This window comes from Solanum dulcamara, chromosome 9 (assembly GCF_947179165.1).
Source record: "Solanum dulcamara chromosome 9, daSolDulc1.2, whole genome shotgun sequence".
In the NCBI taxonomy this organism is placed as follows: domain Eukaryota; kingdom Viridiplantae; phylum Streptophyta; class Magnoliopsida; order Solanales; family Solanaceae; genus Solanum; species Solanum dulcamara.
This window is the reverse complement of record NC_077245.1, coordinates 3,682,946-3,697,031: the sequence shown is the minus strand read 5'-3', so window position 1 is coordinate 3,697,031 and position 14,086 is coordinate 3,682,946. Positions and strand designations below refer to the sequence as shown.

At 35.7% G+C, this 14,086-nt stretch overlaps 1 protein-coding gene across 1 annotated transcript; it reads right to left on the bottom strand.

Moving 5' to 3' along the window:
- Positions 1 to 1,085: 1,085 nt before the first annotated feature.
- Positions 1,086 to 10,515, bottom strand: LOC129902255 (uncharacterized). Its single transcript, XM_055977403.1, has 4 exons — positions 9,937 to 10,515; positions 2,969 to 3,454; positions 1,889 to 2,404; positions 1,086 to 1,550 (listed from the first exon to the last, which is right to left on the bottom strand). Exons 1-4 carry the CDS (start codon positions 10,429 to 10,431, stop codon positions 1,467 to 1,469), a joined length of 1,581 nt encoding a protein of 526 aa, XP_055833378.1. The 5' UTR covers positions 10,432 to 10,515; the 3' UTR covers positions 1,086 to 1,466.
- Positions 10,516 to 14,086: the final 3,571 nt, after the last annotated feature.

Sequence of the window (14,086 nt, the reverse complement as noted above, 5' to 3'; positions counted from 1 at the left end):
ATATTTTTGGGGGGGGGGGAGGGGGGGGATTTTAGGAATAAAACATTGTAAAACTTACATGAATCGACAGACAGAGGTTTCCCTTTCGAGAACCCCGAAGGACTTTAAAAGAAGAACCTTGAGATTATTCAAACACACTTAGTATTATACAAAGCTTTATTACACAACAGAGATGCTTGGGTGTAAGAAAGGAGTGGTATACATTAAATAGGGGAATATGTTAATAGAGGTGGAGTGGTTTTTTCTTGTTTTCTCATTCTGTCTTTCTAAGGAATATAATGCCTAATGGACGATATGTTTGGAGACTACAAAAATTTTGTATTAGTTTATGTAGATAAATATATATATATATATATATATTGCAACTGATTTTTTCAAGATTATTTTATTGGTTGAATAGAAAGTTTGGCCTAATTTTACTGTTCAACGTCGAACAAATACGTTTACAATTCAACGTCGAAAACGAAATATTGTCCTTCCAAGTAGTAACATTAAAGATGTGTCATCTTATATAGTACTTTATAGTGGTAATATTGCAAACACGATGATTTTCCAACTAATAGAGTAAAAATGCCTTTTAGTTTACCTCTCTTGAACCACATTAGAATTTAGAACTTTTGCTATTCCGTTTTACTTTTTAATCGTTGTCAAATATAAATGTCACCACAAACCACATACATCATGAGACGAGTCTCTAGTATCAAAAAAGAGGTACATAAGAGAAAGTAGGAGGAAAAATTAAGAAAATAGATTTTTTTTAATGAGGAAAATGACTTTCTTAATGAACGACATTCCAAGTTCTTTATCTCCTCCCTACCCATCCGCCACTCCCCAGCCCCCACTCCCATAAAATTATGCTAGATTACATATAAATGCTTTTGAGGTATTATTTTCTTGCTTAATTACCAAACACTTAAAAAAAAAAAAAAAAAAAAAAAACTCTTCGACAAAACATTTTCCCTTCATACCAGACGCAACTCTAAATTCAAAGGGTTCGAGTAGATAATCATCATTTCCAAAATCTTCAGAAACAAACTTTGGAAGAACATGCAGAAGGAGCAAAGCTCTATAAGGAGTCCTACAAATAAATCGTAAGCTTGCCCGTTAAGGAAATTGTAATGGTCCTCCGTATTGAGTGAGTCTCTTGATACAAGGGTATAGCACATCAAAAACATCAATTTGAAAGCTGAATTCCTAGAATAAGTGAATCAGCAATAACAAACACGGCAGCGGATTGAAAATCAACGTATCTCATGTATACTAATACTTGCCGCCAATTATTTGCCTGCAACAGTGGATTGAAAAATTGTCCAGAATTTGAAACTGAAGTGCACTTCATGGGGTCGGCTAAATTCGCATCTCAGACAAAACAGAGAAACGGGGGATAAAACTATGTTAATTTTACCAGACGTAAATCATGCCATAAATCAATTCACTGGGAACAGAACCACTGCAATGTTGAGCTTCTAGAAAGACGAGGAGAAGCTGAACTGGACACCAGTCTTCCCTCGGTCATGCTCTTGCTGCCTCAGTATATAGCAGTAATTAACCTGATGATGGAATCAAATAGTTAAAAATGCCCGGGAATCTAGAATGCACTTTCCAAGAAAAAATTACGTCCACTATCATCCTGTATTTCGACTCCTATCAAACTACAGTTACGTGTCTGGACATCTGACACCAATTTCAGATTTTGAAAATCATTGAGCCATAAGTGAACAAATAAAGAGTGTATATGTGAATGTGATGCCAGGAAAAAAACTATTACTACATGGTAAAAAGACAATTAAGAAGCATATATCGCGAAGAAGAAATTTTTGCACCTGAGAATAAATTTTATAGCGAAGAAGAAAAAACCACAAGCAGATTTTTGTCATGGATTACTTACCTCCATTCGGAAGAGCTTGGTCGGTACAATGACACCAAATCCAGCTGAAGCTCGGAATGATTCTTTGAATTTCTGTAAAGATAGATCTTTATATGCATTTTCCGTTAATTTATTCAGGCTTCCGGTACAAGCAAAAGCATGGCCATGAATCCCAGCTTCTCTCAATACCCGCAATGGTAGATCAAAAGAAAGGTCTGCAAAAGCAGTAACTGCAAGGTCTCCTCCCACAAAATCTATTGCAGAAGATGCATCAGAGCTCTCATCAGTGGAATTTTCTGTAACTTGCCTTCTAGGTTCAGCAGGGCCCAATCCCCTGGTCTTGAAGCCCAACAAAGATGATGGGCCCCCAAGTGCACAAACTGGAGAAGAATTACCACCCAGAAAAAATTTCTCAGGTAAATAGGTGGGACGACTTAAGAACCCACATCCCCATGGAACAGTTACACCAGCGGAAATTCCAATGTTGAAAGCAGCATTATAAAATCCCAGAGGTAAAGCATAGCGGAAGTCCAACTCCTGTTCAGAAATCCACAAGTTCTGTTATACTGTGATTTTGATATATCAGAAGCATATAAGGGCAGTCCGGTGCACTAAAGCTCCCGCTATGCGCAGGGTCCGGGGAAGGGCCCGACCACAAGGGTCTATTGTACGCAGCCTTACCTTGCATTTCTGCCAGAGGCTGTTTCCAAGGCTTGAACCCATGACCTCCTGGTCACATGGCAGCAACTTTACCGGTTACTCCAAGGCTCCCCTTCAATATATCAGAAGCATATATAGGTTCAAAATCAGACTGTCATAACGGCGATATATGACTATGGTATGAATAGATACCAGGCAAGATAGCCAGAATGAGTGAGATATAGATTACATCTAAAACAATAAAATAGAACAGGTAGAAGGAAAATTGTAGTTAAATCTAAATGCTCAACATCAATATAAACCTGGATATTACACTACTGACAGAAGTTCAAAAAACAACCTAAAGCGATTTCAGCAACATAGACAGCAAAATCTACTTTTGGTAGAAAAAGAGAGAAAGGGATGAAAGACATAAAATAACAGATGGTGAACTGTAAGAACCTGACGGAGAAAGCGTAACCCCCGATGATCTGGTAGGAGGCCACCAATTTGAGAAGACGAAAGTAAGGCATATCCTCGGGTTGGTCTCAAAGGAGAATTTCTCCTATCAATTTTGAATGTATACTTCAGAGCCGAAATTAAGCTATGTCCAAGCTGTCTCCTCACTGCTCTCGATGACATTTGTGATGGGTCAGCCAAGGTTCGCCAAGCGAGATTGTATGCCAAATCATGGCTTCTGGATGACAGTAGGCCAAGAGAAAGTCCCAAAACTCGTTCTTTATATGAGGAGAACTTCAGCCAATCTTGGGAAAGAAGAGATAATCGAGCTGTCACAGGGGTGATCAATTTTTTGAATCTGGGCAGAGACACACCAGCACTAACCTCTGAAGTCAGGCCCAAGCCATAGGCAAAAGTCCCATCCCATATATCCCCATAACCAAACAAGTTTTTCAGCTTCAATGAACCTTCAAGTGACCAAGCTCTAGCCTACGGAAGCAAATTGAAGTTTTAATCAAAATCCAAGGAAAACAGCAAATAATGTAAGCATGTTGCTTCTATAAACTGAAGCACGTTTACAGCACCACGTGACAGAACCCAATATATTGTTCACCAATAGCAGGGTCACAAAACATGGTCTATGCTAGTTATTATTTACACATGCAAACTGAAGTGAAAAAGACATGACAGCTTAAGAACTTGCAGTTGTCTCTCTGTATAATATTTGACTCCAAGGTGGGGTTGGACACCCTGTTTCACTACACAGTAGAAGGGAAAACCTTTTTTTTTATGAAGTGAGATCTCATTAAGGCATCCAGTAGATGCAAAGATACAAAAGGGAGGGATCTGTCAGCTCAGTAAGAACAAAAAACTTATAGAGCTAAGGAGCTGACAAAATCTTCATAGGAAAAGATTGATTTATCAAAAGAACAGTTAGTCATCTTCATCTATCCTTTTAAGTTCAATGAACATCTTTTCCCCTTTTTCTGAATCACAACAAGCCATGTGGTTAGGACGGTGGGAGGTGATTCAGAGCATTTTCCTGTTGAGGTGGGACTACATTAGGGATCGGTGCTGAGCCCTTTTCTTTTTGCCTTGGTTATGGATGAGCTGGCACGGTCTATTCAGGAGGAGATTACATGGTGTATGCTATTTGCGGACGATATAGTTTTGATTGATGAGACTCGGGACAGAGTTAATGATAGGTTGGAGGTTTGGAGACAAACGTTGGATTCCAAAGGGTTCAGATTGAGCAAGACCAAAACAAAATACTTGGTGTGCAAATTTAGTGTTGCGATGGATGAAGAGGGCAGGGAAGTAAGGCTTTCCACCCAACCTATCCCCAAGACAGAAAGCTTTAAATATCTTGGATCCATCGTCTAAAGTAGTGGGGACATCGATGATGATGTCACACACCACATTGGGACAGCATGGTTGAAATGGAGGCTAGTCTCTGGAGTCCTGTGTGATAAGAAGGTACCGCCGAAACTTAAAGGTAAGTTTTACAGAATGGTTGTTAGACCAGTGTTGTTATATGGAGTGGAGTGTTGGCCAGTAAAGAAGTCTCATGTTCAGAAAATGCATGTTGCAGAGATGAGGATGCTGAGATGGATGTGTAGACACACTAACAGTGATAAGATCAGGAATGAGGTTATTCGGGAGAAGGTGGGAGTGGCATCCGTGGTCGACAAGATGAGATAAGCGAGACTGAGATGGTTTGGGCATGTGCAGAGGAGTGGTGTCGACGCCCCAGTTACGGGGTGCGAGCAGTTGGATTTGGAGGCTATACGGAGGGGTAGGGGTAGACCGAAAAAAAAATTGAGAGAAGTGATTAGACAAGATATGGTGGTACTCCATATCACCGAGGACATGACCTTAGATAGAAAAGAGTGGAGGTCGCGGATTAGGGTAGAAGGCTAGTAGGGGTAGAATGGTGTCTTACTGTGTGTCGGTTTAGGGAGGTCGTAGTTCTAAGCGTGCCTTTATAGTTGTGTTGCTATTGCCTTTGATTATTGCAGTACTTTGCTATAGTTATTGTTCTTGCCTTGTAAATTTTGCATTGCATTTTATTTTTATTTTTATTTTTATTTTTACTTTTTACTTTTTACTTTTTATTTATTTATTTATTTATTTATTTATTTTTTATTTTTTATTTTTTTATTTTTTTTCTTTATGCTATATATATTATTTTTTTCTCTCGTACTTGGAGCTGTGACTTTTGAGCCGAGGTCTTTCAAAAATAGTCTCTCTATCTCCATGAGGTAGTGTTAAGGTCTACGTACATCCTACCCTCCTCAGACCCTACTTGTGGGATTCCACTAGGTATGTTGTTGTTGTTATTGTTTTGTCACACCCAACTATGTCTACACATCCTCAACAGTCGTTGCAATTAGCTAGTCATCTTTACAGCCCCAATGACAATATTGCCAATCTTCTCTTCTTTTCCTAATTTATCTTTAAACACAAGCTCAAGACAAGCTTAAGTGTTCCAGGCGTATTTTCTTTTTCCAACTTAAAGCAGTAACTTTTACTTCTATTTAGATGAAAATTCACATCAAATATCAATATTTTTACCCAATGCTCATGTGTTTTTTCCTGATGTAGCCAGTGCAAGGTGAACTTCAGTACAAGCTTTGCGTTTACTTCACCCCTTTGGAGTCTGTGCTCCTTTCTAACTGTAAATGGATAGTAATCCACATAATTTAACTGTGGACTTAACTATTTTCCATAGCAAACTCTTCTAGATATTTTAGCAATATTTTTTCCAGTGTAATACCACTACACCAGGTGAATGAAATATCTTTAATACACCCCAATTCTTATGAGACTCTCGCTCTTTTTTATTCCTTTTTTTTTGCATGACATACTTCCCATTTTGGATATCCTAAAATAGCTGACTAAACATTTAAATATTGAACTTTTGATGTGATGCTTTGTCTATCATATTAACTCTTCAACTATTACTTGCATTTTTCTTTTCGCTACCACAACTACAAATTATATAAATCAAGTTGTTTATAAAAATATACTAGTCAAGTTATCATCTTACACTCCTTGACCAGTCAAATAGTCATAAAAAAAGGCTTTGGGGGGAATTAAAAAATCAAGAGAGAAAAATATGCAATTACGCACTTCATTTGCTTAGTTAGCGTTTCACTATATGGATCAAGGCTCTAGGTCATGTGCCTAACCGACCATTCGCACTAGCACTGTTTAAATAGGTTGCATCAACCAACCAAAATAACTACCAAGCAATATGTCAATTGTCAAGAAATGGTATAGATGAGTATGTAGTGATTAGGAATAGCTGAATAGAAACTCGGAACTCTAGTTGTTACTCTGAATAAGAACATTAAAATTGTACACTTACTTTTCAATCTGAAATTTTTAATGGTTTTTCAACTAAATAGACATGTTTTTTGTTTCATATATTTCGCTTATTACAATTCCCTGGTTCATATAAATTTTGGCTGTGTCATTTATCAAAATAAGTAAATAAAATTTTGGTTGCATTTACTGTTTGCTGTAATTATTTTGCTTTGTGTGCCTTTCTTCAATAAAGTGTGTGTCTTAATTGCATTTTGGAATTAGTCTTAACAAACACTTGGCATATATGATGTTTTTCGCCTTCGACAACATCAATGGACAGGTGTAAGCAAAGTATTTTGTTCCACTACATCAGCACCCAATTTTGGCGCTAAATAGGGGAAGGATCTATCATCTTACCGGACAAATAAGGTAAAAAGACAAGTCCAAATACACAAACTTGGATCAGTAGTTGAAGTATAATTTCGTTGATGGGAAAATCAATAAAATTAGTAGATATCTTAAAGAGGGGGAGAGAAAATATTGCACATCATAAGGGGTAAGGTTAGAGATAAGCAATACAAAATATAAATCAGAGCTAAAAAAATTTACATTTACATTTATATTTTGCCCTGATTTATATTTTGTAGATTCAGGCTTAAGAAGAAAGTAGTAAATGTAAAACGTATTGGTGATAGGACTAGTTGTTAAAACCCAAATTTTTTCTTGGCCTTTTCTTTCTCAAGAAAATATAGGTGATAGGACTATCTCTAGTGGAAGTAAAGAAAATTAATTGTCTTTACAAGCTAGAGTGCTCTTAATTCATTTTATGTGTTTAAGTTATTAGTATAGAATATTCTTCATGATCCTATCATGTTTTCAGTTTCAAAAATCCTATCATGTTTTCAGTTTCAAAAATCTTATCATGTTAGGATCTCAGTATTTAGGGTGCTGAATAAGAAAGAAGGCAATAAAAAGGAGGAAGCAAAACATGGGAGAAGAAAGTTACAAGACACAATTCAGGTCAAGATCTCTCTTCCTCTTTTTTTACATAATCAGGACCTTTACAATCTAGGTAGACTTTAGTAATTCTTGTGCACACAGGGGGGGGCCTTATGCTGCCAAGATTGAAGTTTTTCTTCAATTCACAAGGACCATTTTTTCGTGACTGTTACAGAAAACATTTTTCAAAATTTCTTTCTATATGTAATCAAAGTTAGTATTGAGTTTTTTGTTTTATCTTTCTCCATTGTATCAAAGTTTGGTTATTGACTCTCTTCTTTAACTATTAGGACTTTGGCAAATCCTGAGAAACTCTTCTTCTATTCTTTGCCATTCATAATATCAGTGTTTGCTATTGAGGCCCTTATCTCAATTTTAATTTCCAATCACAGGCACACAGCTTGCCTCTAAAATATCTTTCCTTATTTTGCTTCACGAAATTACAATTTGTGCAATGAGTCACTCCTCTAAGTGTTTTATTCCTGCTATTTGTTTCAACAACTTCTCTGATTAGTCTTTAACCTCATATTCCAGCAATAATAATGAAGCCCTTGAGATGAATAATAGATACTTCTATCTAGAAATTGGAAAATAGACTTTTTCTCATATGGGGCAAGAAGCACATTCTTCTGTTCTGCATTTACCACCAAATTTCTGAAAGAAAGAATTCCAACACCATTTTTCTTGTTGCTGTTTGTAAAGTATTTCAGAGACACTATTTCAATGGTATTATGCAGATTGCAGATGTTATTCCTTTAACCATCCTTATCAAAAAAATGATGGTTTCTTCAATCAATAACCTTTTCTGACATACTAGACTTATATTTTTTATTTACATACTAAAGTTGCTCACTATCTTGACTTGAATTGAGGAGATGCGATGAAAATCAAGAGATTTAAAGTAGTTATAAGCTAGACTGCTCTAGATTCATCCTAGTTTAGGTCCTTTTTTTTATGAAGTGAGATTTCATTAAGACATCCAGTAGATGCAAAGATACAAAAGGGGGGATCTGTCAGCTTAGTAAGAACAAAAATCTTTTAGAGCTAAGGAGCTGACAAAATCCAGGGAGTGATCTAAGTTATTTACAGGGGATCCTAGTTTAGGCCGTTTTTTGTAAGTGAAATAATCCTAGTTTAGGTTAGTAGTGGAATATTTATTCAATTCTGCCATAGTTCGGAATCGCGGTATTTAGGGTGCCAAAGGAGATGAAAAGACTACAAAAGAAGAGAAAACCCGAGATGAAAGCTTCAACAACCAACTCAAGACAAGTTCCATTCTTTTTCTATTTTCAGAATCCCGTTAAGACTATGGGAAAATTAATATCATTAGTGTCTATGGTCTGCAAATACAATTAGATGATGAGATTTAACTATGGGAACATATGTATACCTACGTTCAGGGAATTCAAATGACCAACAGAATTCTACTGGAAGAGATCTGCGAGGACATATAACTAAATGTAATAACAGCATTGACTAAACACAAGGAGATATAGTTGTGGTACCAGAAATGCAAATGTGACCAACAGAACATTATCAGGAGAGATCTGTGAGGACATATATTATGTAATATAGTAACGGCTTTGACCAAACACATGGAAATATAGTTGTGTTACTAGAAATGAAAAAGTAGAAGGCTATTTCAGAGGATGCTCTAACTAATGATTTTAATTTAACTTGCACTTATTTAGAAGAAAGAAGCACAATTGATAATATTTGAAAATAAAGGTGTGCATAGTCTTAGACTACATCCTTACCAAAACAAGGGATTAGACACACATGGACTACAAAATCATACTAGGCCACGCCCTAGCCACGTGAGGGTCGTAGATGTGAAGCGAAAGAGTTAGAAGAGCTACAAGGAGCCAAAAATTTGGTGGGAGAAGCAAAAATTTAGAAACCAAAAAGAATTCATGACAAGATTGAATACAGGAGGATGAGACTTAGAAGCCAACTTAGGCATCCTAAGGAATGAAATGACAAGTTGCATTAGAAAAAGTGGGGTAAATAAAGTTCTAGGTATTCTAAATGCCTATGATTTCAACCATAAGAATCATGATAATGTAATAAGGAGGTGCAAAGAGTTAAGAGTAAAGTAAGTCACTAACAGCAGAATAGGAAGTCTTCAAGAGTATAAGCTGGCAAAGAGAGAAGCTGAGGGGGTCATTAGTGCAGACAGGAAACACCTTGGACTACATGTACCAAAAGTTAGGCATGTAGAAAATGGAGAAAGAAATGTATTAAAGTCAGTTTTCTGATAGAGAAAAGGGGTAATGATCTGAACCTAGTAAATTTGTTATCACAAAACAATTTTGCAACAAGTTCTGATTGAACATAGGGAGATCAGAGATAGAATTGAGACACTAATCATGAGGATAATTTTGCAAATCTTCATACATCCATGACCGACAAAACCTTTGCAAATTGTTGGTTTGGCAATTCGAATTTGCAAACATTGAATTGGAAATACTGCTAAAAACTTGTAACCTCAAATGCAGAATCTTTTCCTGAATTATTCATAGTAGTGCAGCCAATTAAATGTTCTCAGTTTCAAGAGTTCCTCATTCACACATCAATCAACTGGACGGAGTCTGAGTTAATTTAAATATATAATCAAACATAACGCATCAAACTCATAAAGGCAAGAGTAACTGATAGAATACCTCAGGCTTGGAGAAAACTCCAACACTTCCGGTAAGTGGATTTTCACTCTCGACAATCTCAACAACCACATTACTAGTCCCAGGAAGTTCCGATGGACCAGAATCCAAAGTGATTTTAACGGAATCGAAAATATCAAGCTGTTGCAGTCTCGCATTAGCAATACTTGCAGCCTTTAGCAACTCCTGAAGAGTTGTTGCACTTTTTAGGGCTTCCATCTCAGCCTCGATAAGTGATTCCTTAGTCTTAGTATTCCCTTGGATAATCACATCATGGACTCTTATAGGCACTCTCTCTGACGACAGCCGCCGGAATAAATTCTCCATTTTAGCCCTATCGGAACGCACTCGAGATTCTTCAGTTACTGGCCTTCGCTCTCGCTCTTCTTCTTCTTCTTCTTCATCATCTTCCTCGATTTCTTCGTAATCGTCTTCCTCGTCGTCTTCGTCTTCGGGAATGGGGGGATTGGAGATCGGCTCTTTGCTTGAGGAAGCCATAGGTGTGAGTCGAGTTTAATACAGGGTTGCTAAGGGGAAGCGGTTTTTATATAAAAGAATAGAAGACTTGACGAAAAAGGGGAAATAAATTTAGATGGGTTTTGCAGAATTCTTTGGGTTTTACCCCATAGTTTAAAAAATAATTATTTAATCTTCGAAAATACCATAATAAAATGCTTAATATACCGATAATCATTTAAACCTAGTAATGAATTTATTTAGATAATTAAATTTTAACGTATTGTCTTTCAGAAACAATCTCTCGATCTACCTTTACAGGGTAATAATATATGTAATAAAATATGGGAAATTTACATAAATGTATTACATTAAGAAAATATTTACCATTTATAGCAATAATATTTTTTTCACTGAATACTTATAATACAATTTTAATACATATTAGCGAGAATAATTTATAAAACTCGTATAATACAAGTTTTATTCATGGATAATATATTTACCACATACTTTAATACACTTATAATACATTGTGCCAATTTCTTACCAAACAAGTATAATATATTTTAAAACGCTTATAATACATTTATATTGCATGCATAATTCACTTGTAATACATAGTAGATATATCATAATATTGCTATATATTGCTATAAATGGTAATAAATAAAAAGTATCGCGAAAATCAATAATTATTTTTTAAAATGTGTTTTTCCGAGTAATTTTTCCATTAAATATTTCGTGTTATGTTAGTTGCCCACTAGTATTTTTGTATGGATGTTAGTTGCCCACTAGTATTTTTGTTCACTTGTTTTTAGCTCTCTTTTCACTTATAAATTGTCAATGCTCGGCAATTTTGAAGATATACATAGAAGAAAATTCCTACTACTCTCTCGATATTCCCTTACTCTTCCTCATTTATAAAATTATAAATTTAGTTAATTTATAACACGTTATCAGCACGAGACTTTAGCTATTTTTAGAATGTAACAAAAAGGGTAAGAATTTTCAGAATTTTATTTTCTTAAAAATGTCTAGAATCTCAAAACTTGAATTTGCGGCTTTGGATATTTCTGGAAAAGGCTACTTCTCATGGGCACTAGATGCCGAAATAATCTAGAATTGATGGTCTGGTAGACACCATCAAAGATGACAACACGACATCTAGTCAAGACCATGCCAAAACCATGATATTTCTCCACCACCATCTTGACGAGGGGCTAAAATTACAGTATCTCACATTAAAAGACCCCCTTAAATTGTAAAAAAAATTAAAAGAAAGATATGACCACCTAAAGTTGGTCATGCTTCCACAAGCACGTCATGATTGGCTAAACTTGCGATTAATGGATTTTAAAATTATAACTGAATATAATTTTGTCTTGTTTAAAATTACAGTTCAGTTAAATTTATGCGGAAACGAAATAACTGAGCAAGATAAACTCAAAAAAACATACTCCACATTTTCACCCGCGAATATGCTCCTGCAGCAATATCGCGAAAAGAATTTTAAAAAATATTCTGAATTACTGTCTCACCTTCTTATTACTGAACGTCAAAATGAACTATTAATGAAAAATTATGATAGTTGACTCGTTGATTCTTTACCACTCTCTGAAGTGAATCAGGCAAATTATAATCATGATAGAAATTATCAGCAATATAAAAGGCAGAGTAAAAGGCTAGAAGATTTAGCGAAGAAAAATTCAGAGAGTGTATGTCATAGATGTGGAGGTATGGGGCACTGATCGCGGACTTGCCGGTCATCAATGCTTGATTCAGCTATATTAGGCGTCCTTAAAAAGAGCAGAAAATAATCCAAAGATAAATTTTATCTCTGAGGATAATATTGAGTCTATGCATCTGGATGTAGCTGATTTTTTTAATTTTCCACAAGAAAATATGAATATTGATAAGACTAATAATATTTAAATCATTTTTTTATTTTATCTGTACTAAATATTATGTTTGTATTTTCTTAGTCCATGTAAATAAATAAAATTTATGTAATAAACCATGTATTAATTATAATATTTACTTTATTTCCTTTTTGAAGAAAAATATGGATATGCCTCAAATTTTGTTCGAATCAATGATCAATCACGAGGATATTTGTATAATTGATAGTGGAACAACTCATGCTATTTTTAAACACGAGAAATATTTTTCCAACTTGCTCAGAAGAAAAGCAATGTTACTACAATTTCTGGTAATTCAAAAATGATTGAAGGCTCCCGAAAAGCTACTATAATTCTGCCAAAGGGGACAAAAATTATCATAGAAGATGCACTATTCTCTTCTAAATCCCCAAGAAACTTGTTAAGTTTTAAAGATATCCGCAGAATTGAATATTATGTTGAGACACTAAAGGGCAGCCCGGTGCACTAAAGCTCCCGCTATGCGCGGGATCCGGGGAAGGGCCTGACCACAAGGGTCTATTGTACGCAGCCTTGCCTTGCATTTCTGCCAGAGGCTGTTTCCAAGGCTTGAACCCGTGACCTCCTGGTCACATGGCAGCAACTTTACCAGTTACTCCAAGGCTCCCCTTCAAGACACTAAATGAAATGAATATTGAATATCTTGATATAACCAAGAGTGTTTCAGGCCAGAAATACATTTTGAAAAAATTATCAACTTTGTCGTCTGGTGTATATTGTGCAAAAATTAATGCAATTAAAGCACATTTGATCGTAAATCAGAAATTTACCGATCTAAATACATTTGTGTTATGACATAATCGAATAGGTCATCCTGAATCAATAATGATGAGATGAATCCTTGAAAATTCAACTGGTCATCCGTTAAAGAACCAGAAGATTCTTATGAATGATGAATTTTCTTGTGCTGCTTGTTATCAAGGCAAATTAATTGCCAGACCATCGATCCTGAAGGTTGGCATCAAATCTCCTGGCTTTTTAGAACGTATACATGGAGATATATATGGACTTATTGATCCATCTAGTGGATTATTTAGATATTTTATGGTCCTAATAGATGCATCATATAGATGGTCTCATGTGTGTCTCTTATCATCTCGCAACCTGGCGTTTGCGAAGCTGTTGGCACAAATAATGAGATTAAGGGCGCAATTCCCAAATTATCCAATTAAGGCCATTTACCTTGATAATGCTGGAGAATTTACATCTCAAACTTTTGATGATTATTTCTTATCAATTAAGATAAAAATTGAACATCATGTTGCTCATGTTCATACTCAAAGTAGTCTTGCAGAGTCATTTATTAAGCGCCTACAATTGATAGCAAGACCTCTACTAATGAAAACAAAATTGACAATTTCTGTTTGGGGCCATGCTATCTTACATGCGGCAGCACTTGCACGTCTCAGACCGACACATTATAATAAATATTCTCCTTCATAATTAGTATTTGGACATGAATCAAATATAGCTCATCTACAAATTTTTGGTTGTGCAGTATATGTGCCTGTAGCACCACCACAACTTACAAAAATGGGCCATCAATGAAGGTTGAGCATATATGTTGGGTTTGACTCACCCTCCATAATTCAATACCTTGAACCGTTGACTGGAGACTTATTCACTGCTCGATTTGTAGATTGTCGGTTTGATGAAACAACTTTTCCGTAATTAAGGGGAGAGAAAAAGGAATCCGAAAGAGAAATTGCATGAAAATTTTCATTACTATCTCATTTTGATCCACGTACCCGCACATG

What these genes read in the sequence shown, in the direction of transcription:
- LOC129902255 (XM_055977403.1), bottom strand. Translation starts at nt 10,431, where the DNA reads ATGGCTTCCTCAAGCAAAGAGCCGATCTCCAATCCCCCCATTCCCGAA. An exon ending in GAGTTTTCTCCAAGCCTGAG is followed by an intron (nt 3,455 to 9,936) that starts GTATTCTATCAG and finishes TTGCTTCCGTAG; the next exon opens with GCTAGAGCTTGGTCACTTGA. An exon ending in CCAAGCTCTTCCGAATGGAG is followed by an intron (nt 1,551 to 1,888) that starts GTAAGTAATCCA and finishes TTCCATCATCAG; the next exon opens with GTTAATTACTGCTATATACT.